The following is a 21,541-nucleotide window of genomic DNA, read 5'->3' as shown; positions in this document are numbered from 1 at the left end:
CTGCTCCATACAGTATTCATGGTATTAGAAAAACAGAACAAAACAAAAAAACTTAACATTTAGCAATAAACCGTGAAAATGAGGTCAAGGTCAAATAAAACATGCCAGACTGACATGTTCATCGTAAAATATTTCCATACACCAAATATAGTTGACCTACTGCAAACAGTATAAGAAAAACAGACCAAAACACAAAAACTAAACTATGACCACTGAACCCTGAAAATGAGGTCAAGGTCAGATGACAGCTGCCAGTTGAACATGTACACCTTACAATCATTACATACACCAAATATAGTAGACCTATTGCTTATAGTATCTCAGATATGGACTTGACCACGAAAACTTAACCTTGTTCACTGAACCATGAAATGAGGTCGAGGTCAAGTGAAAACTGTCTGACAGGCATGATGACCTTGCAAGGTACGCACATACCAAATATAGTTATCCTATTACTCATACTGTGGATTCATTTATTTTTGTGGATTGAGGAACACTTGCATTTTCGTGGATATTTGATATCGTGGTTTTGCCAATCTCTGCATAGAAAGCCAAATTAACATTTGTAATTCGTTGAACATTTGAATTTGTGGTTAACCTATACCCACGAAACCCACGAAAATTGGTATCCAACGAATAATAACGAATCCACAGTAATAAGAGAGAAATTAACATGACAAAAAATCTTAACTTTTTTTTAAAGTAGTCACTGAACCATGAAAATGAGGTCAAGGACAATGGACATATGACAGATGGACACTTCATATCATAAGGCATCTATATACAAAGTATGAAGCATCCAGGTCTTCTACCTTCTGAAATATTAAGCTTTTAAGAAGTTAGTTAACGCCACTGCTGGATCACTACCCTATGTTGAGTTTTCTGCGACAAAAGTCACAGGCTCAACAAAAATGTTGTCATTCACCTCAAAGCTAACCAAACCTTTAAACAAACTTATTCAGAAGGGATATATAGATATAATCCCATAAACCAGTTCGCCAACTTCCACAATTTCTGAATGATTTTAACAAGTACCCGTTCTACCATGTCTACAGTTTTCGGAATCTTTCAAACAAGTACCACCTATTTGCCTAAATCGCAAACTAATAAAAATAAGAATAAATAAAAAACAAATAATGACAATCAAAACTAAGAATTAAGGGACATACTTGCACATCTTTTGTTGAATAAAAAATTCATGCAAATCTAATACCATCTCTAAAAAGTAATAGATAAATCCAGTTGAAAAATTGCAACCTATCCAGAAACTAAATAGTGCTACATTTTGATAATTACCATCATAACATATATGAGAAGAACATAACCCGTGTCATGCCAACAACTAGTTTTTAAATAAATGTGTTTAGTGCCGATGCAAAGACCCTATAAGTGAATCAATATTAACGCCAAAATATGCAATCTTTAATGACCTGACAACAGTATCGTAACTATATCCCTTCTTAATAAGTCTATTTAAAGGTTTTGTTAGCTTCAGAGGTGAGTACATATATGACAGACAAAACTTCGTAACATTATGTATCTGCATAGCAATAGAATGTAAAAAGCATCCATTTCTTTAACTTCTAAAAAACTATAGGCTCTAAAGAGCCTGTGTGGTTCACCTTGATTTAAGTACATATTCTACAGGGGACACTCTCCAGCTTTGCTCTTGTCAGATTTTCTCAATTCATAACAGTTTTCAAAATGGCCAAAATTTGCATTTTACCCTGTGTTCTATTTTTGGCCATGTCAGCCATCTTCGTTGGCAGGCGTTGTAAGAGGACATATTGTACAAAAAATAGATACTATGATGATGATTGTAGCCGAGTCTGGTAAAATTTTACCTACAAGTTTCAGATTAGATTTTTGTAAAAGTAAACCATGTAAACAGACAATTTTAAATCGACATTAAAGGACAATTACTCCATTCCATTGTTATCGAAGATCTCATCTTGCCCATCATTTTTGCTTATCTAAGTTTCTATCTTATTCTTAATATATATTAAACTTGGCTAAAATCATTATTGGAGTATATAGTTTAACATGTTTAAGAAATGTATCTGATAACCCCACCTGCCAACCAGGATGGCCAACTTGGCTAAAAATAGAACATAGGGGTAAATAATCTTATGATAATGACGATCTAAGGCAAAACAAAAAAATTACTAAAAATAGTCATTAAAAGGCAATAATTTATTCTAATAAGGAATTGACCAATGATTTAGATCTTTAGACTTATTTGTAGAACTTGTCTTCCTGATCATTCTGGTTCTTTAAGGTTTTTCTCTATCTGTTATACACGTTATAGTTTTCAAGATAATAACCAATATTGAGAAAAAAAAGTTATTTTTTTCATTTAAGGGCAATAACTCCCATAAGTCTTATAACGGTTTTGACATATAGAACAAATAGTAGAGCTCGACATACTAAACATTTTTGTTCTGTCAGATTTTCTCTATTTATAGTGGTTTTCAAAATCAAAGACAAATATTAAAATTTACCCCTATTGTCTATTTTTAGCCAGGTTGGCCATCTTGGTTGGCAGGTGGGGTTATCAGATACATTTCTTAAACTATATACTCCAATAATGATTTCAGCCAAGTTTAGTTAAATTTGGCCTGGCAGTTTCAGGAGAAGATTTTTGTAAAAGTTAACAACGACAGACGATGACAACGACAGACGCCAAGTGATGATCTAAAAATGCTTTATACAGTTTATCATGTTTATGTCATCGTTGCCCCCAGATTGAAATCTCTATGTATGTAATTCTGCTACTTTAAAAAAAAACAAGCATTCTGTGAGTATTGCATGGCAATACATAGTCCCCTACCGGTTAAAAATTCATTGTATTGGAACAAAGTTCTAACTTGATCTATAACTTGTCAATGTATTCAAACATGACAAAAAAAGTGTTGAAAACTGATAATTTTAGTGAAATTTCTAAGCCCAAGAACCATAACTCTGCACAAAATGATCAGACCAGAAAAAAATTCAAACTTGAACTGTAACTTGTCATGATAAAACTATATACCAATTATCAAATCCATATCTTCAAGGATCAATGACAAAAAAAGTGAGGAAAACTGATTATTTTAGTTAATTTTCAAAGTCAAAGGACCATTACTCTGCACAAAATCATTAGACCGGAACAAAATTCTAACTTGATTTGTAACTTGTCATGATAAAATAAAACACCAAATATCAAATCATTATCTGCAAGAATGACAAAAAAAGTGTGGAAAAGTGATTTGCAGAACTGATGGAGGGACCGACTGACAGACGGAGTGCAACCCTAAAGTCACCTCCCACTTCGAGGGTAGAGGACTGATTAGGGGCTCTTAACAGCCTGTGTCACACACGAAGATACATAAATTTGCACCTTCAACAATGGCAAATGAATGTCCACTCACCGATATTCATTACATAGTATAAATCTAAAATGTAATTCATGACTAAACAAGAATGTGTCCAAAGTACACGGATGCCCCACTCTCATGACTCTCACTATAATTTTCTATGTTCAGTGGACCGTGAAATTGGGGTCAAAACTCTAATTTGGCATTAAAATTAGAAAGATCATATCAAAGGGAACATGTGTACTAAGTTTAAGTTTCAATTTGATTGGACCTTGAACAAAATCTTTCACCTGAAGCAGGACAGACGGACAGACAAACTAATGAACGGACGCACAGACCAGAAAACATAATGCCCATAAATGGGGCATAAAAATTATTTTTAATTGTCTTGCTGATAATTTTTGCTGTTTACCCAAACAGGAAGTTGTCTAAGTAACTGTTTTTCCGGATTGAACCAAATAGCAATAAGGTGTATTGAGAGCAGTAAAATTAGATTTTAGAAACGATTTCGTCCATTATTAGTCCCCCAAGGACGTTGAATAGATCTAAGAAGATGTGGTATGAGTGCCAATGGCAATGAGACAACTCTCCATCCAGAATACATGTATCCGTTTCCCTTTGTTTTATTATATAATTTCAGTTTACCTTTTTAATTCAATTTCTCTATTGCCTTTATGGATTTTTTTAAAAATTTTAGGACAAAACCATTAATTTATATTGACCAGTTTACTGTCAAGCGGAGTGGTGGTTTCCTGGGGGTTGCAACACCCTTTTTGTTTTAACAAACAATGCATTTGAATGGGGACGTATAGTTGGACCCTCCTCCATTTTATCCTGGGAACCCCCTTTTAAAAATGGCTAAATCTGCCACTGAATGGACATTTGAATTAAAAATACATGTGATCACTCTTGCACTGAAATTCATTTTGTGTTATATTTATCCTTTTAATACTGGTTAATGAAATCATTACAGAGTGTACTGGCTGGTCATTATCGCGTATGATACGATTTTGACACGCCTACATAGCTAATAAATATTCATGACTTTATAGATAACATCAGCACGTGTAGCCAAACTGAGTGAGTTGTAGATTTGTAGCATAACTGTACATATGTAGTTTTGAGAATACAAAATAGTTGTAAAGATATCGTTTTTAATATTAATAATCCGAGCAAGTAAAATACGGATCTATCATTTGGTCGGTATTTAGTGTTTGGGACTTACAAAAATAAGGGACATACTGTATACCATTTAGTCACAGCATTATAATGTTCTATAATCTCAGCACCAAGTAGGACTCAGTAAAAGGTTAGCGGTCAATTTCCAGGGAGTTTGAAAACGGATGTTGACAACTTGTGAATTTCCGGAGACAAGAGCGGATACATATAAGGCCGAAATCCGAATTTAATTTTTCACCACCGGGAATGATGATGTTTAAAAAAAATGTTACACTTTATTTTTGCCTTTTAAAGTACTTCTTTGAAAGCACACTTATTTAAATTAATGTTAGCTAGGATTTTGTAGCTACAAAATAATTAATGTTGACGAAGTTGGCGAATAGAACATAAAAAAATAAATGTAGGCGATGATTGTTTGTTAAGTCTGGTCCTTTAAGCAGTACGTCATTTAGACAAATCCCATCGTACCTTTCCGACGAATAAAAAACTACCCGTATTTTAGACTGTTTCTTAGCATGGTAGACTCCAAAAATGGGCAAATACCATAATCCTTCTCCATCCTTGATAGGGGTGTCAATTCTGCATGGTTGTTCTTGAGTATCTTTTCCATGAACTGAAGAAAATCCTCTAACTTTTTCGGGTCCCTCATTAGACTATTTCCTAAGTTCTGCTCTTTTTCGTGCTTGTTCATAGTTATTACTTAGGGTCGTACTATCTTTGCGGAAAGGCAGAGGTGAACTGAAGTTACCATTTGATTCCTTCCTTACTCCATTTTCCATAATGGTTATAAACTCCTTATCTTCACGAGATAATCCTACTTCATTATCTTCTACAGTCTGTTCAAATATATCACTATAAACAGATTTTTGTTCTAGTTTTGTGTCCTTGACCTTAAAATTATATTCACAAGGTTTCAAGGTTAATTCCTGATTTGGTAAAACTGATGTTTTGTTGACAGTTATGACATCAGACGTATGCACTAAACCAAGACATTACTTCTCCAATAATAGTCCATCCTAACCGTAGGCGCTGAGCGTATGGTTCATGATCTTTACCAATTATCTGGTCCAAAATGTGATGACAACTTATCATGTCCCTTCCTATAAGAAGTGAAATATTGGCGTCCTGGTCCAATTCATGGATAAATTCTGCTATTGACTCTAGATGACTATACTGTCTGGCTACAGCAGGTGTAGCTATTTCTTGTTTGGAATTTGGAATGTCTTAACACTCTATTAGTGATGTGCACTCGAGTTGAGTATTTCTATCGAATGATTCAAGTATGAATCCTGTGGCACGACGCCCAGACTGTGCGGATTTTCCTGAACACGATGACAAAGTATACTGCATAGTATCAAAGTGTTCGGTGAAAGTATCAAAAAATTCAGAGGTAGCTAAAGACCTGTTACTTTGGTCATCAATTATAGCATATGTTTATACACGTTGTTCTGGTTTTCCCTTTCGATATAGGTTTATCAGTAATGTTTTTGCACATGACTTTCCATTAAACTGATTTGCGTCGCCACAAATTTCCGTACATAATGATTTGGGGTATCCTCATCTATCTTCTTTCGTTCCCCGCCATTATCTAAAAATGGTTCCTGACGTTCCATGTGAAACGCTGTGCAGTGTGATGAGTTTCCACATTTTTCGCACTTAACCTTTGCTAAACAGTCTTTAGCCAGATGCTTGCCTTTTAAACATTTAAAGTAAATACCATGTTTCTTTATTATCTCCCTTTTTTCTGCAAGGGGTTTGGTATGAAACGATCGACATTCTACTAAACTAATTTTCCCTTCTTCGTGTAATTGATTCTTAAGTTCATTTGAGTTCTGATTTTCTACTTTAGTCTTTTTTGTGTTTAATACTTGTCTATTTAATGCATTTCTATTTGTCGGATTTCTGTTGTTAAACTTCTGCTTTTCATGATCTTTTCGGTTACTACCTGATTCAGTTTGTTGAAACTTAAAAACTTGGGTAGTTCATCTTTACTGCTAAAGAATGAATAAATTCTGCAAATGTTCTATATGGTGGATACATCACTGAATTGTTGAGCTTGTACTTGCTGGCGTGGTCAATCCATCTAGTCTGCATGAAATATGGCAGTTTTGTCACAATTTCATTCACTCCATATGAAGCGTCGAATTACGCCAAAACTAATTTACATTTTTGATTCTGTTTAACTGAATCGATTTCAGACAAAAGGTCTGCGAGTTCAAACAATTTATCGTATTCATTGTTTTTAATTTTAGGAAATCTGAGTGAGGCAGTTACACTTTCAGGTGCTCCATACCTTTCATCCAGCCTCTCCCATATTTTCTCTAAGCCTCGAGTTTCATCATGAGAATTTGCGACTCTTAAGCTTGATGCCTGTTTCTTTGATTGCGGGCCCAACCATTTGTTCAACAGATCGAATTCTTCTGAGCTTGTTGTGTCTAGTTCTTTTATAATGTTTTTGAAACTTCTCTTCCAACAACAGTACTTTTCTGGCTTGTCGTCAAATTGTGACATTCTTGACAACATAATGTCTTTTTTCATAATGTATTTTGTGAGGTCAATTATTCCAGGTGCTGGTATTTGATTTGTATTTGTTTTTTCAGGATCTAACATATAGACTGGAGTTTCTGACACGAGTATAGTCTGCTGTGGTTTGGTTGCTTTGATTTCCTTTGGTAGTGTTGTTGAAGGCACAAAATCTGGCACATAAGGGTTTCATTTTGTTTCCTCAACTGGAACATAAACTTCCGGTCTCTGATTGGCAACATAAGATTTTACATTTTCAGAAGTGCATATTTCATTGTCTGGTAATTTCCAGCTTTTATTGCTTATACTGTCACATTTATCTTCTAGTACTTCTTTAACCACACTTAACTCTGCTTCTGCCTTTGCCACTTCTCGTTTATGTTTTAAAACTGTTAAATTTGATTCCAAATCAGACCTTGTCTTCTGCACTTCTAATTTCAGTTTTTTTTTTCTCTTTTTAGTGTTTCTTCTTCTTCGATTATCTTAAGTCTGACCTTTGCGGTTTCTGCCTTTGACTTTTTGTCTATTTTGCTGGATCTGTGACTTGTCTTCGTCGAGTGACTTGACTGACTAGATTTGCTTTGGTGACTTGACTGACTAGTTTCGCTATTATGACTTGACTGACTGGTCTGATCTTTTAATTACCGCACGTGACTTATTCCCGATTGTGACTGTTTTGTTGAGTGTGAAACCGCATTGCTATAAGACGTGTCACGGTACTTTTCTATCCCAAATTCATGTATTTAATTTTGATGTTATATTTGTTATTCTCGTCGGATTTTGTCAAATGTCTTAACGTCTTTTCTGTTATATTCGTGTGTTATGGTAAAGATAATTAATCACCCCCTTCATTTATTAGATTTTAGTTTGGTTCAACGAAATTTAAACGATATATTTGGTTTACAGTTTGATTTAGAAGAAACACTGACATAGCCAGATAATACAATTAATTATCTAATTACTACCACAATTTGATATTAATAAGTATTGTAATTTTCATTGTTATTAATAAATGTAATGTCAGTATTACAAATCTAATCTTGAATCAATCCTAATCCTATCTTATTTTTGGGAAATATTTTTACAAATTCAAATGTGACGTCACTTTGTGTGTTTTTTTAGAATTTCAAATGTGACGTCACTTTGTGCGTTGAGGCTTTGGCTAACTCGGCTGTGTATTTTTATTTGTTGGATTGAGTTGTTTTATGTAATGTATCCGTTTTTATTCTGTACTTAGTCCCCACTTCGGTTTTATCATGTATATCTATTATATAGTCATTTTATAAAATTTACTGTTTGCAAAATTATAAATTATTCTTATTAATAAGGATGTTCTTGTCCCAGGCAGAAAACCCTGGCCGTGTTGGGCGCAACTTTTTGGAAGTTTTGGTCCTCGGTGCTCTTCAGCTTTGTACTTGTTTTGGCTTTCAAACTTTTTTCATCTGAGCGTCACTGGTTAGTCTTGTGTGGACGAGACGCACGTCTGGCGTATTGGATTTTAAACTTGGTGCCTTTTGTTAGCTATTATTCGTGTGTTTCTTTGTCCTATATGTTCTCCCATTTATTTGTATTGTAATCCTGTCATGTAATGTTGTCATTTTAATGTTATATTTAACATTGCCATAAAAGCGGGAGATTTGGCATGCCACAAAACCAGGTTCAACCCACCATTTTTTTCTTAAAATGTCCTGTACCAAGTCAGGAAAATGGCCATTGTTATATTATAGTTCGTTTCTGTGTGTGTTACATTTTAATGTTGTGTTTTTGTTGTGTCGTTGTTCTCCTCTTATATTTGATGCGTTTCCCTCAGTTTTAGTTTGTAACCCGGATTTGTTTTTATCTCTATCGATTTATGAGTTTCGAACAGCGATATACTACTGTTGCCTTTATTTGCTATGATGACTTGACTGACTTGTTTTACTGTGGGGACTTGACTGACTAGGTTTGCTATGATGACTTGACTGACTAGTTTCGCTATGATGACTTGACTGACTGACCTGACTAAGGTGACTAGTCTGGCTAGGTTTGCTTTGTTCCCTTGACTCAACTGCATGACTATGTTGAATTGGCCGACTAGTTTTTTTATCGTGACTGTCCTCAATCAATTGGTTTAATTTGGCTGTCCTTTCGTCGATAAATCTTAGTCCGTATCTAACTTTATCTTCTGTAGCTTAATACACAACTTTGAATGCATAAAGTTCATTGATACTGTCTGTAGTTTTTTGCATTAATAAATATTCTCTGAATTTCTTTGATTGTTCATGATATTTTTCTAAGCCTTCCAACAGGACCTGTCTGACTTCTTTCAAAACTTCAGCATTTTCAGAATATTGATCTAAGTATTTTAAACTTCCGTCTATAACACTAGTTCTGATTTCTGAGAGTACTTTATAATATCTAGAGACGTTCTCTTAAAAAATGTCCTTAGCTTTTGGAGTGTATCTCCGTATTCTTCCAGATACCAATGGTTCATCTGATTCTTCCTGTTTGTCCATGTCGCAGACTTTCTACTGTAGTGTTCTAGGGTTCTAATTAAAGCCTAATGTTCATCAAAGTCCTTCAAAGTCCTTTATTTCTTTTTATTCTAATCACATTACATACTTCCCAGGGGAAGGAAGAAAGCTGAAATTAATAAAATGTTCCTATTACAATATGTCTCAGTATAAAAAACAAAAATACACAAATTACATGTAGGTAAGTATCAGTTAAGTACACATGCACTAACAGTATATGAATACACACACCTAAATCAATCAATCAGTCAAAAGCTCACACATCTAAATCCTAGTTAAACACTTGCAAAGTATCCTATAAAACCTGTGGCTATAAATATGTTACATGCTTATATATGCATGCCTAAACAATGACTTCAAACTAGCATATTAGCATTCCTAAGGTGTAAATATACATAACCAACAATTCCTAATGTGTAAGTTTGCCTAATATTACATGTAATAAAAGATAATGGTTGATAACCTAGACAGAGAATTTTACCTTTTTGTGTGTAATAAATAAATGCAAAACACCTAAAAAGTATATATGTCTACGAAGGCAAGTATTTAATATACTTTATATAGGTTTACAAAGTGTGTATTGCCTGGACCAAATCTAAAATTCAGTTCGAATGAACCAAAAAGTATAACCCTTATTTACGGGTTGAAAACACAAAAATCTATACCTTGCACTATTTGTGCATACTTCTAAATACATAATAAAAATATAATCAGGCAGGGAAATAAACTTACTCTGTGGGGGACTTCTATTATTCTAATTTTGTTTGGATTGAACTGAAAACGTTTTCCATGGCTGAATTTTGAGAGATATATTCGAAATGGGATGGGAACTAGCCAAAAATGTGAAACACTACACCCAAGAATAAATGCCTTAGCTTCATTTATCAATCCGAAATTTTGGGTCCTCTGCGCTTTTCAACTTGTACTTTATTTTGCCTTTTTTACTTTTTGGATTCGAGCGTCACTGATGAATCTTTTGTAGACGAAAAGCGTACTAAAATTTAATCCGGGTAAACATATGTGATGATTTTATTTACATTGTTGTCGACATGTACATGTTTGCATTATTATTAATACTTGACGAAATGTAAATGTTTGAGACTTGTATAGATCTCTAATGACATTTATACATGTCTACATTATTATTGGTACTTGCTTATTTGTTATACATATTTTACATTGTTATCAATACGTGCTGACTTGTTTTACGAAATGCAGTGTTATCGATACTTTCTGGTTTGCTGTTCATATTTTAAAATGTATTGACAGTTGCTGAATTTTCCCTGAATGTGACCTAGCGATTTATATGTATTACTGGTTTGTACTAGCATCAGCAACAAGACGGGTACCACATGTGGAACAGAATCTGCTGCATTTCCGGAATACCTGAGATCACCATATGGTTTGTTTTATTTTTGTGGTGTGCGTGTTGCTCAGTCTTTAGTTTTCTGTGTTGTGTTTTGTGTACTTTTTTATGTCTGTAAGTCTTTTTCGTTTGAAGCCACGGCTGTGTCAGTTTATTTTCACCTTATGAGTTTGAATGTGCTTTTATTGTTTACCCGTTATTGATAATGTAAACGATAGTTACTGATTTGTTGTACATAATAAATATTGGTTCCGACAACTGATTTTATTTTACTTGGAAATCAAAAACTTCTAGCTTGTTTTACCTATTTTGAACATTGTTGTCGACATTTGCTCACTTGTTGTATATATTCTATATTGATATCGACAATCGCTGGCTCGATCTACATATTTACATTGTTATCGTTTCACTGGTATTCTTAACATCAAATGTTATTGAACTCGTATGTGTTATTACTTGTGTTCTAATTGTTCTCGTTCACACGTATATAAGCACACAGATTCAAAAGGTCAGGAAATTAATGTAGCATGTAAAACTTTAAATTGTTTACTGAAAATACCCTTTGTTTTCCTACTTTCGTTTTTTATTTCTTCTGTTTTGCCACTATGTCGACTAAAAAAATTTGCGTTATTATTTTTGTGACCGTCTTTTAATATTAATAATATGAATGTACGACGATATTTCTGGTTTGGTTAACTATATTTGAAAATGGATTACAAATATGAGTAAGTTAACAAAGTTTATTGTTTGATCCAATTTTACCATGTAAAAAGTAAAATCACAAAAATACTCCGAGGAAAATTTAAAACGGAAAGTCCCTAATCAAATGGCAAACTCAAAGGGTCAGACACATCAAACGAATGGACAACCACTGTCATATTCCTGATTTGGTACAGGCATTTTCTTAAAAAGAAAATGGTTGATTAATTGGATATAAGAAGATGCGGTATAAGTGCCAATGAGGCAACTCTCCATCCAAGTCACAATTTATAAAGTAAACCATTAATGGTCAAAGTACGGTTTTCAACAGAGCCTTGGCTCACACCGAACAGCAAACTATAGAGGGCCATAAAAATAACTAGTGTAAAACCATTCAACGGTCAAATCTATATTAAAAATACCGAGAAACGAGAAACACTTATGAACCACATCAACAAACGACAACCACTGAACATCAGGTTCCTGACTTAGGACAGGTGCAACAAAATGCAGCGGATTTAAAATTTTAAAAGGTACCAAACCTTCACCCTTACCTGAAACAATAGTGTAACATCACAACATAGAATGACACACTATAAAATATCGATTGAAATGGTTTAACTCAACCAAAAGACATATTAACACAAGTGAACATACAATGAACAAATAAATTTGATCTATGGCACAATGTAAATACAAAATCAATGAAATAAGGTTTTATAGCTAGTTAAATCTCTCACTTGGTTGACAGTCACATGAAATTCCATTATATTGACAACGATGTGTGAACAAGTAACAGAAGAGGACTTTGGTAACCCGGGCGACTTCCTAGCCGGTTTTGTCTTTGTATCATTTGTATGAATCATGCATTAAGCTACCAAGTTAATGATGCCCTCGACAAAAAGTCCAAGATGTACCTATATGTCGATATCGTCGATATCGGTAATGTCGACACGATATCGAATCGATATCAATTTACTTCAAACATCCATGACTCACTAAGACATACCCAGATGTCGATATCGTCGATATCGACAATGTCGACACGATATCGAATCGATATCGATTTTTGCTTATGACATCTATGACAAACCTAGACAAACAAGATGTCGATATCGTTAGGTAAGAAAAAAAAGGAATAAGTAACCAACTTGACGACCCTGAGATAAAGACAAACACAGGAATTACAAACTCACAATCACAATTAAGCCATTTTGAATTATGAAAGTAATAATGAGAATGATGCTAATGCATTTTAATATGATATTATAAATGTTTATAAATTTACCTGTGACGTCACTTCTGTTGCATTGATCCAGTCGTATGACAGAAAGTTCGTGGTTCTGTTGTGCTGTTTTTGTGTGCTGTCCTAGGTTGTTTTACGTGTTTGTTTTTATTCTGTGGTTAGCATGTTGAAATTAACTGTTTATTTGTGTATTTCTCTGTCCTGAATGTTCTTGCATATATTTGTACTGTACATATCCTGTCATGTAATGTTGTCATTTTAGTGTTATATCTATTATTATTATTATTAGGTCTTTCCACTTTTCCGTGGAAAGACCTATTGGTTTTCTTCTGATTATTTTTTTTTTCTTCCGCCTAATTTTTTTCTTGCGGTGTATTTTTGTTTCAAAAGATGTCGCTTAGTTTTTTGGTATATGATATCATACAGTATATACGCTTTTGAAACTGACCCTGTTTAACCGAACACTTTTCTTTGTAAGAGTTATCTCCCCAAACACTGTTTTTCTTGTTATGAGATCTCCTCCGCAACCGTAAAAGAAAGCGACAAATTTATTTTTCCAAATTGCTCGTTATATCCTCAGGATGTTAGGTTTTATTTAGACCGAAGCTTTACGAAGACTCCATATGAGAGTTATTTCCCCTTTTGTATTTGATATATGTGAAATGTATTTGTAACTGGAAAACCATAAGTGATAGAGGCCTAGGGTCTTTTGATTTGAGGTCCTTGGTCCATAAAAATGAAAATGAGGTCAAGGTCAAAGGTCAAGGTCATGTTAAAAATTTTGATTTTGGCTTGTTATCACTAATTTTCAGAAATCTTATACGATATTGACAAATTTTTTTACAGAATTGTTAGTTGCGACATGTCGTAACACGTAAATTTGAGTTGAAAGGGTACGGAGACATTTAATGGGAGTTTTCTCCCCTTTTATATTCAAAATTACATGTATGTTGATATAACTTATTCATCTTATAGAAATGAGACCTAGGGTCTTGATTTGAGGCCCTTGTTTCATGACCTTTAAATTGGGGTCAAGGTCAAAGTTTAATTTGACGTTCAATTTTTTTTTTTTTTCTCCGCCTAATTTTTTTCTTGTGGTGTATTTTTGTTTCAAAAGTTGTCGCTTAGTTATTCGACAAATTTATTTTTCCAAATTGCTCATTATATCCTCAGGATGTTAGGTTTTATTTAGACCGAAGCTTTACGAAGACTCCATATGAGAGTTATTTCCCCTTTTGTATTTGATATATGTGAAATGTATTTGTAACTGGAAAACCATAAGTGATAGAGGCCTAGGGTCTTTTGATTTGAGGTCCTTGGTCCATAAAAATAAAAATGAGGTCAAGGTCAAAGGTCAAGGTCATGTTAAAAATTTTGATTTTGGCTTGTTATCACTAATTTTCAGAAATCTTATAAGATATTGACAATTTTTTTTACAGAATTGTTAGTTGCGACATGTCGTAACACATAAATTTGAGTTGAAAGGGTATGGAGACATTTAATGGGAGTTTTCCCCCCTTTTATATCTAATATTAGTTGTATGGTAATATATAACTCATTAACAATATAAAGTAGAGGCCTAGAGTCTTTTGAGTTGAGGTCCTTGGTTGATGACCTTGAAATTGAACTCAAGGTCATAGGTAAATTTAACGTTCTAGATTTTGACCTTTGCTTTAACCTCATATGTGTACATGATAAGGACATGGGACTTTTTGCATTAGGTTGCAAGCAATGTGACCTTGAAAAAGACAACCGGAAGTGACCTTTTGTAAACCGGAAGTAGCTATTTTTTTGTACTAAATTAATGTAAAAGTATATAGAACCAATGATTTTTGGAATCTGTGTCAAGTAAATTATCAAAAAATACCGGAAGTGACATTTTTCAAACCGGAAGTAAAAAAAAATTACCCTAATTTATATATTTTTGTGTAGAAACCATATATTTTTGGAATCACCGTACAATAAGCTGTATTTTGACGCTGGAATAGACATTCAAAACCAAATTTTAATATTTTCATATCAAAATAGCTCCTTTCTGGTGGAAAGACCTTCAATTGTTCTCTGAACAATTGGTTTTTAATTATTATTATTATTATTACAAGGCATTTTTATAGCGCATTATATAACACTACAATTACTCTAAGCGCTTTGCATGTTAAAACAAAAGTACACAAGTTCGTACATACACGAAACTACAGAGTTAAAAATAGATCAAAATATGTTTAAAAGCATACAACATCAAATCAACTATAAAAAGTTAAGGCTCTAAAAACTTGGTTAAAAATGAATTACAAGAATTATTAATGAATAAGTAAAAATTTGAATACTTAATTGTTATCTTAACTAAATATTTCTAAAATTGCTGAATGCTGACTACTGTTTTGTATTCAAAAAGCAACAGTTTGTACTGACATCGGAATTTAAATGGTACCGTAGCCAATGAAGAGTCATAAGTGTTGGAGTTATATGTTCAAACTTCTTTTTGCGGGTTACTAGCCTGGCAACTGTTTTCTGAACACGTTGAAGTTTGGATAGACTCGAGGCATTCACACCATACATTAAAGCATTACTATAATCAAGTCGCGACGTAACAGGAGAGCATACAAGGGTTTTGCAAGCGTCCTCCGTTATATATGATCGAATTCGTCCTATGTTTAATACGAATCTGATGGAAACAGGATTTGGTAATTGCATTGGTCTGTTGCTGCATGCTGATGGTTTGATCGAGAAAAACTCCGAGATTTCGAACACAGGTAGATTCACTTAGTATAGTTCAATCAAAATTCAGTTGTAACTTACTAAGACTTTTGACTTTGTGTTTTGGAGCAAACACAATCAATTCGGTCTTGTTCTTGTTTAACTTTAACATATTTGTACACATCCAAGTTTTGATATCTTCCAAACAAGCTTCTAGGCGCTCGGTAATGTCATCCCAATTATCTAATGGTTAAATGAATTGGTAAATTTGCGTATCATCCGCATAACAGTGGTATGCCATGCCATGCTTCTTACAGATTTCACTAATCGGGTACGAAAACATTGAGTAAAGTCTCGGTTTTAGCACGGAACCCTGTGGGACGCCATATTTCAGAACCATATATATTTAACATTGCCATAAAAGCGCTAGGTTTTGGCTAGCCACAAAACCAGGTTCAACACACCATTTTTTTCTTAAAATGTCCTTTACCAAGTCTGGAAAATGGCAGTTGTTATCTTATAGTTCGTTTCTGTGTGTGTTGCATTGTCGTTTGTTTTTTGTTGCACTTCAGTGTTTCTGTTGTTTCGTCGTTTTCCTCTTATAGCTGATGTGTTTCACTCGGTTTTAGTTTGTAAACCGGATTTGTTTTCTGTCAATCGATTTATGACTTTCGAAGAGCGGTATACTGCTGTTGCCTTTATAAATTTAAGTGTTGTTTATTAACACATAATTTCACATGGTGATTATGATCATAAATTCCTCCTTATATTTGTTACATAAAACAATAAAACACTATATAATTTATGTGTTTATAAATTTCATTCGTGTACTTGTACTTTTTCCGCTTTTCATTTATCACCAATTTATCCTCATGTGAACTTCAATTCAACCCCTACATTGAAAGTGAAACAAAGGTAAATCATTTGATTGACTGATTCGATCCACACAAAAAATCATTCGTATACAGGTAAAATCGAAAATAAACTTATTTTTTAACCTAAAACATGAAATCAAATAGACATAGAAATATCCATTTGCACGAGGACCATGTCTATTTATTGCTTCGCATCACGGTGCGGAGCTATTAGTTCCAGTCGACATACACGCCATCTTGAAACAATTACTTATCACATATAGATTCTGATTGGTTGCTTTATGATGCGGCTGTACAGCTATTGGCTTAAATGAGATAAAGAATTACATACTTTTCTCGTCTAAGGATAAGACATCAAATGCCAGAAAATTAACTATGTGTATTTCAGTTCCGATCAACTGTCATTAATTCATGTTCGTTTTATTATGCATATATTGCACACTGAAATTCAATATTGAAATATCAATTATTAATACGTGTTTATTTGCTTTGTTAATCTGCAATATGCACGATTTGTTTTACTAAACAATGTTCCTATACGATGTTTACAAAAATGCATTATCTGTATTTTATAACTTCTGCAAATCTAGATACACCTCCAGAGAGGCACACCTTCAAATACGGAGTATATTTCTCCCAATTGATACGATATTCCCGGGCTTGTGTTTCCTATCATGATTTCCTTGATAGAGGATTGCTGCTCACAAGGAAGCTATTAAACCAAGAGTTCCAAATGGTGAAGTTGAAGTCATCCCTTCGTAAATTTTACGGACGCCATCACGAGTTGGTTGACCGTTATGGAATAACCGTTTCACAGATGATATCGGATATGTTCCTTATGTCGTAACTACAATACCCTTCCCTTTTCACGAATGTGACTTACCGAATTATACTATTTACCGGATTTGTAATAACATAAGCAACACGACGGGTGCCACATGTGGAGCAGGATCTGCTTACCCTTCCGGAGCACCTGAGATCACCCCCAGTTTTTGGTGGGGTTCGTGTTGCTTAGTCTTTAGTTTTCTATGTTGTGTCATCTGTACTATTATTTGTCTGTTTGTCTTTTTATTTTTGGCCATGACGTTGTCAGTTTGTTTTCGATCTATGAGTTTGACTGTCCCTCTGGTATCTTTCGTCACTCTTTCAGAGTCGTGTTTATTTGTAAATGTCTTAAATTTCAACAAGCAAAGTGAACAAATTGATATTCCAAGTTTATGACATCCATTTTATATCATTCAATATCTAAAAATACCACATTTCCAATACTAAATCAGCAACCACATGCAAACATATTACCTGAAAGTATGATAGAGCGAATCAGTCCTTAGCTTTTTAGAAAGCTCAAACTTGTATTTATGTTTATGTTTATATCGTGTTATGTGACCGTCGGTAGTTTTTGGGGTTATCTTGATAGTTAATTGTATGGTGTCTAGACTATTAAAAATGCACAAGAAATATTGATAAATATATTATCTAGTATATGCACTGTTATCTGTATATCTAAGACTTATTATAAGTTGGATATGTGTTTAAATATGTTATAAATCAAATATGAGAATATGAGTCAAATCGGTGAATATAATTTTGACAGCTATTGCCCTTTTAATTTGGCTTTAAAATACATTTACTAAAAAACCAGTCGCATGAACAGATACGAGTAATCATTCAAACTTGTGCTTTCAAAAGGCAAAAGTGTCAATCAAACTGGTCTGAGTGTTAAAAGTGGTCGGAGTTGTCTTAACATCAGTTCCGAGTTGTCTCTAAGTTGGTCCGAGTTGCTTGGGTCCGACTTATTTTTGTCCGAGTTGTCTTAGACCGACTTGGCGTTGGTCCTAGTTGTTATTAGCTAGCTATAGGTATCAGGTCCGTTCGCCCTGATAACATGTTCGCCCTAGGTCCGTTCGCCCTGAGTTCGTTTGCCGATAGAGTCCGTTCGCCCTACTTTAAAAAAAAATATTCAGGGCATTGAAGTTGAATAAATTTCTTCAGATATTTATATGGTATATATTCTTGAAATTTATGAAAATATATGGAAATATAGAAGAAGATTTCTAAACTTACGTAATCACCAATTAGCCAAGAATTTTAAATTTAAAAAAATTATCACAATATTATTATTATTACTAAGATGCACCTGAGATCACCCCCAGTTTTTGGTGGTGTTCGTGTTGCTTAGTCTTTAGTTTTCTATGTTGTGTCTTGTGTACTTTTATTTGTCTGTTGATCTTTTTTCATTTTTACTGAGCCATGGCGTTGTCAGTTTATTTTCGATCTATGAGTTTGACTGTCCCTCTTGTATCTTTCGCTCCTCTTTGATCATTTTTAAATATAAATAACAAGAACAAAACTCAAGAAATTTATTTTGGCTTCAATGATATAGACAATTTTGACTGAGAGATAAACACTTCAAGAGACTGTGACAAAACTAATAGAGACACACTTTATAACCATATAACTTGATGATATATAATTACACGAGGTACGAAACGTCTCAGTTACAAACCAACCTAGTTATGTTTTATTCTCATAGAAAGCCAGTCCAAAACGATCTACCCATCAACAAACATACAGACAACTCCAATGCAACAAAGACAGTTTTAAATTCTCATTCTTCGGCCAAACAATCAAAGATTGGAATAAATTACCACCCGGAATTTCAAACAAACCCTCTACAGACAACTTTAAGGATGCACTTACCCATGAAGTACTCCTTAAAACATTTCCTCACTTAAACTAAATGTGCCTACTGTTTTTATCTTAATTTTAAAAATATATATTATAAAAATGTAAAAAATTAAAAGTTCAATAAAAATTGTAAAGTTTAATAAATAAAAGAGAAATTGAAATTAACTTTTTTTTTTAAGCAACCTCACTCAGGCATGCGCCGGAAAGTAATTTTCAAAATGTTGATGGTTTTCTGTACCTAAAGAAGAAAGAAGAGTTACGAATCGACCAGGTACGAAACGACCAGGTTACGAAACGACTAGCATTCTTCTCATGTTTGGAAACTTTTGAAATAAATAGATATACATTCTTTGAACTTTGATTTAAAACAGCCACTGTGTAATCTATGTTTGTCCATCTAAAAAGAAATTGTTTGTACATTTGTTACCGATGAAACACGCAAACATACAAATGGCATACAAATAAATCCGGGTCGAACGAAATGAGGACGAATTTGTTACCTGCTTCTTATTTTACGACTTCTGGTTTATTTATACAGCCAATGCCCTGCTTAGCTTGCTTTTTCATGGGGTAAATAATTAGGAGATGGCTACCAGATAATTGGATTTAAAATTTACGGTAAAAAGTGACAAGTCACCAACAAACAGGTGGTTGTTATCAAAATAGAAGATTTGGTTTGTAATTTCATTGACAATTTCGAGAAAAAGCAAGAAAATGCAGTCCGGGGAAGTTAAAGTAGCAGAAGATAGTGACTTTAAACGATTCATTGAACTATGTGTTGAAACTGAGGGATGGAAACAAGAATACAATAAACGGAACACATCTGTACATACAAAAATAAATGACGTTTCAGATTTTAAAATGTTCAAGGTAACAAAAATTATTGAAAATGTTTCTAAGTTAATGAATATGAATAAGACAGCAAATTGTTAATTTGATATTAGAACTGACTGAGATTTTAATTGTTAGTTAGTTACGTTTCCTACCGTTGTCTATAATCGGTCATCTTGTTGGTTCGTTTGGACTTTGTTTCATACTTGCCAACCTCTGACAATGAGAAATCATGTCATAACATGACATGTCAAAAAGCGTGTGAAAACGCACGACATAGATGCAGATATTTTCACATTATCAGAGCTCCAGATAAGCTGCGTATTTGCGTGATCACGCAATAAAAATAATTAAAAACCCAATGCAATTGCCCATTGTGGGTTCAATAACCCAATTAATTCAAAGGAAAACCCAATTATATGCCAAAAACATGGGTTCTTAACGCTTTTATTCGCTATCGTTTGCGTTATTTAACCTTACTTGATTACAGTCGTCGCGTAAATCTATTTTTATAATATTTATAATTGGAAATGTCCTTTCGTTCTAAAAATAGAGCCCTGCATCAAGTAGCTGTAATGGGTCCCTGTTGGAATTTTCCGTTGCTCAAAATGTACACGTGTTTATGAAAACATTTCGATCTTCTCTGCGTTTATCCAATTAGCGTGTGACATGCTGTCATATTTTGTCGAATTGCTCGGGATTTATCATAACATACAATGAATTAAAACGGTAAAAATATTGAAAAGAAGCATGTTTTCGGTTTCTTTTTGATAGCTGAGGGAAAGTTATGATGATAACAAGACTCAGCTAGTGATTTTAGGAAGCGGCCATTGAACGCACGGGCGCGTTTGCGTACCATAACGAGAACATTGCTAAAGCGATAAACACGGGGTTTCGTCTAAAACGAAATCAGTTGGAAAAAGTGAAAGGCTAAATCAATTATGACATGATATGTAGTTTGAAAGCATCGGAAACCAAAAGTTCTGATAAGGGACAACTTAACCCAGATTTAGGTAAATTGAATTAAACGAAAACATTTATATATTATTTTTTTGAGTGAATACACATATCCGTTTTTACGTCAATGTAGCTTGACACTTTCTTTGTTTTGGTCTAATTGTTCTAGATGCTTAAGATAGTTGTCTTATTGGCAAGTGCAGTATAACATTGTCATTTATTTACTTGATGTTGCAGAATTATTTGTAAATTTAAGTTGAATGTGGTCTCCGTCATTATAAACCACCCTATAAACCTCAAGGTTTTGGGGTATATCTTAAATCTGGAAACTACTTTTTATTTTTATTAAAAAGTAGATATGGCAAATAGGTGAAAGAACTGGCAAAACTTTCTTACAGCACCTAAATTTCACATATATTACACAAAAATCTAAACACTTAGCCACACCTACCCCAACTATAATTAAACTGTAGGGTGATCATATGGGATCTAGAAAGGCAATTAGTTCCTGTCCAACTAGTGACACCAGTTGCAGTTTACATAAGTTTTGAGAAAATACAAAACTGACAGAACGTTTAAAACGGGACACAAATTAAATGTACAATTGCTCG

At 33.8% G+C, this 21,541-nt stretch overlaps 1 protein-coding gene across 2 annotated transcripts in view; it reads left to right on the top strand.

Annotated features, from left to right (window-relative positions):
* LOC127726396 (START domain-containing protein 10-like) overlaps nt 1-21,541 on the top strand; it is a 362,489-nt gene that overhangs the window by 304,009 nt on the left and 36,939 nt on the right. Inside the window, exon 1 of one of the 2 annotated variants that reach the window (XM_052233796.1) lies at nt 19,755-20,012. The exons of the other annotated variant lie outside the window; for it this stretch is intronic. Within the exon in view, the coding sequence (XP_052089756.1) occupies nt 19,857-20,012 (156 nt within the window). The 5' untranslated portion in view covers nt 19,755-19,856. Of the gene's footprint in view, nt 1-19,754; nt 20,013-21,541 lie in introns of those variants that run through there. 2 annotated transcript variants of the gene reach the window in all.

This window comes from Mytilus californianus, unplaced genomic scaffold (genome assembly GCF_021869535.1).
Source record: "Mytilus californianus isolate M0D057914Y unplaced genomic scaffold, xbMytCali1.0.p SCAF_17, whole genome shotgun sequence".
NCBI classification, from domain to species: Eukaryota; Metazoa; Mollusca; class Bivalvia; order Mytilida; family Mytilidae; genus Mytilus; species Mytilus californianus.
The sequence above is the reverse complement of the archived record's forward strand: the minus strand, read 5'-3'. Positions and strand labels throughout refer to the sequence as shown.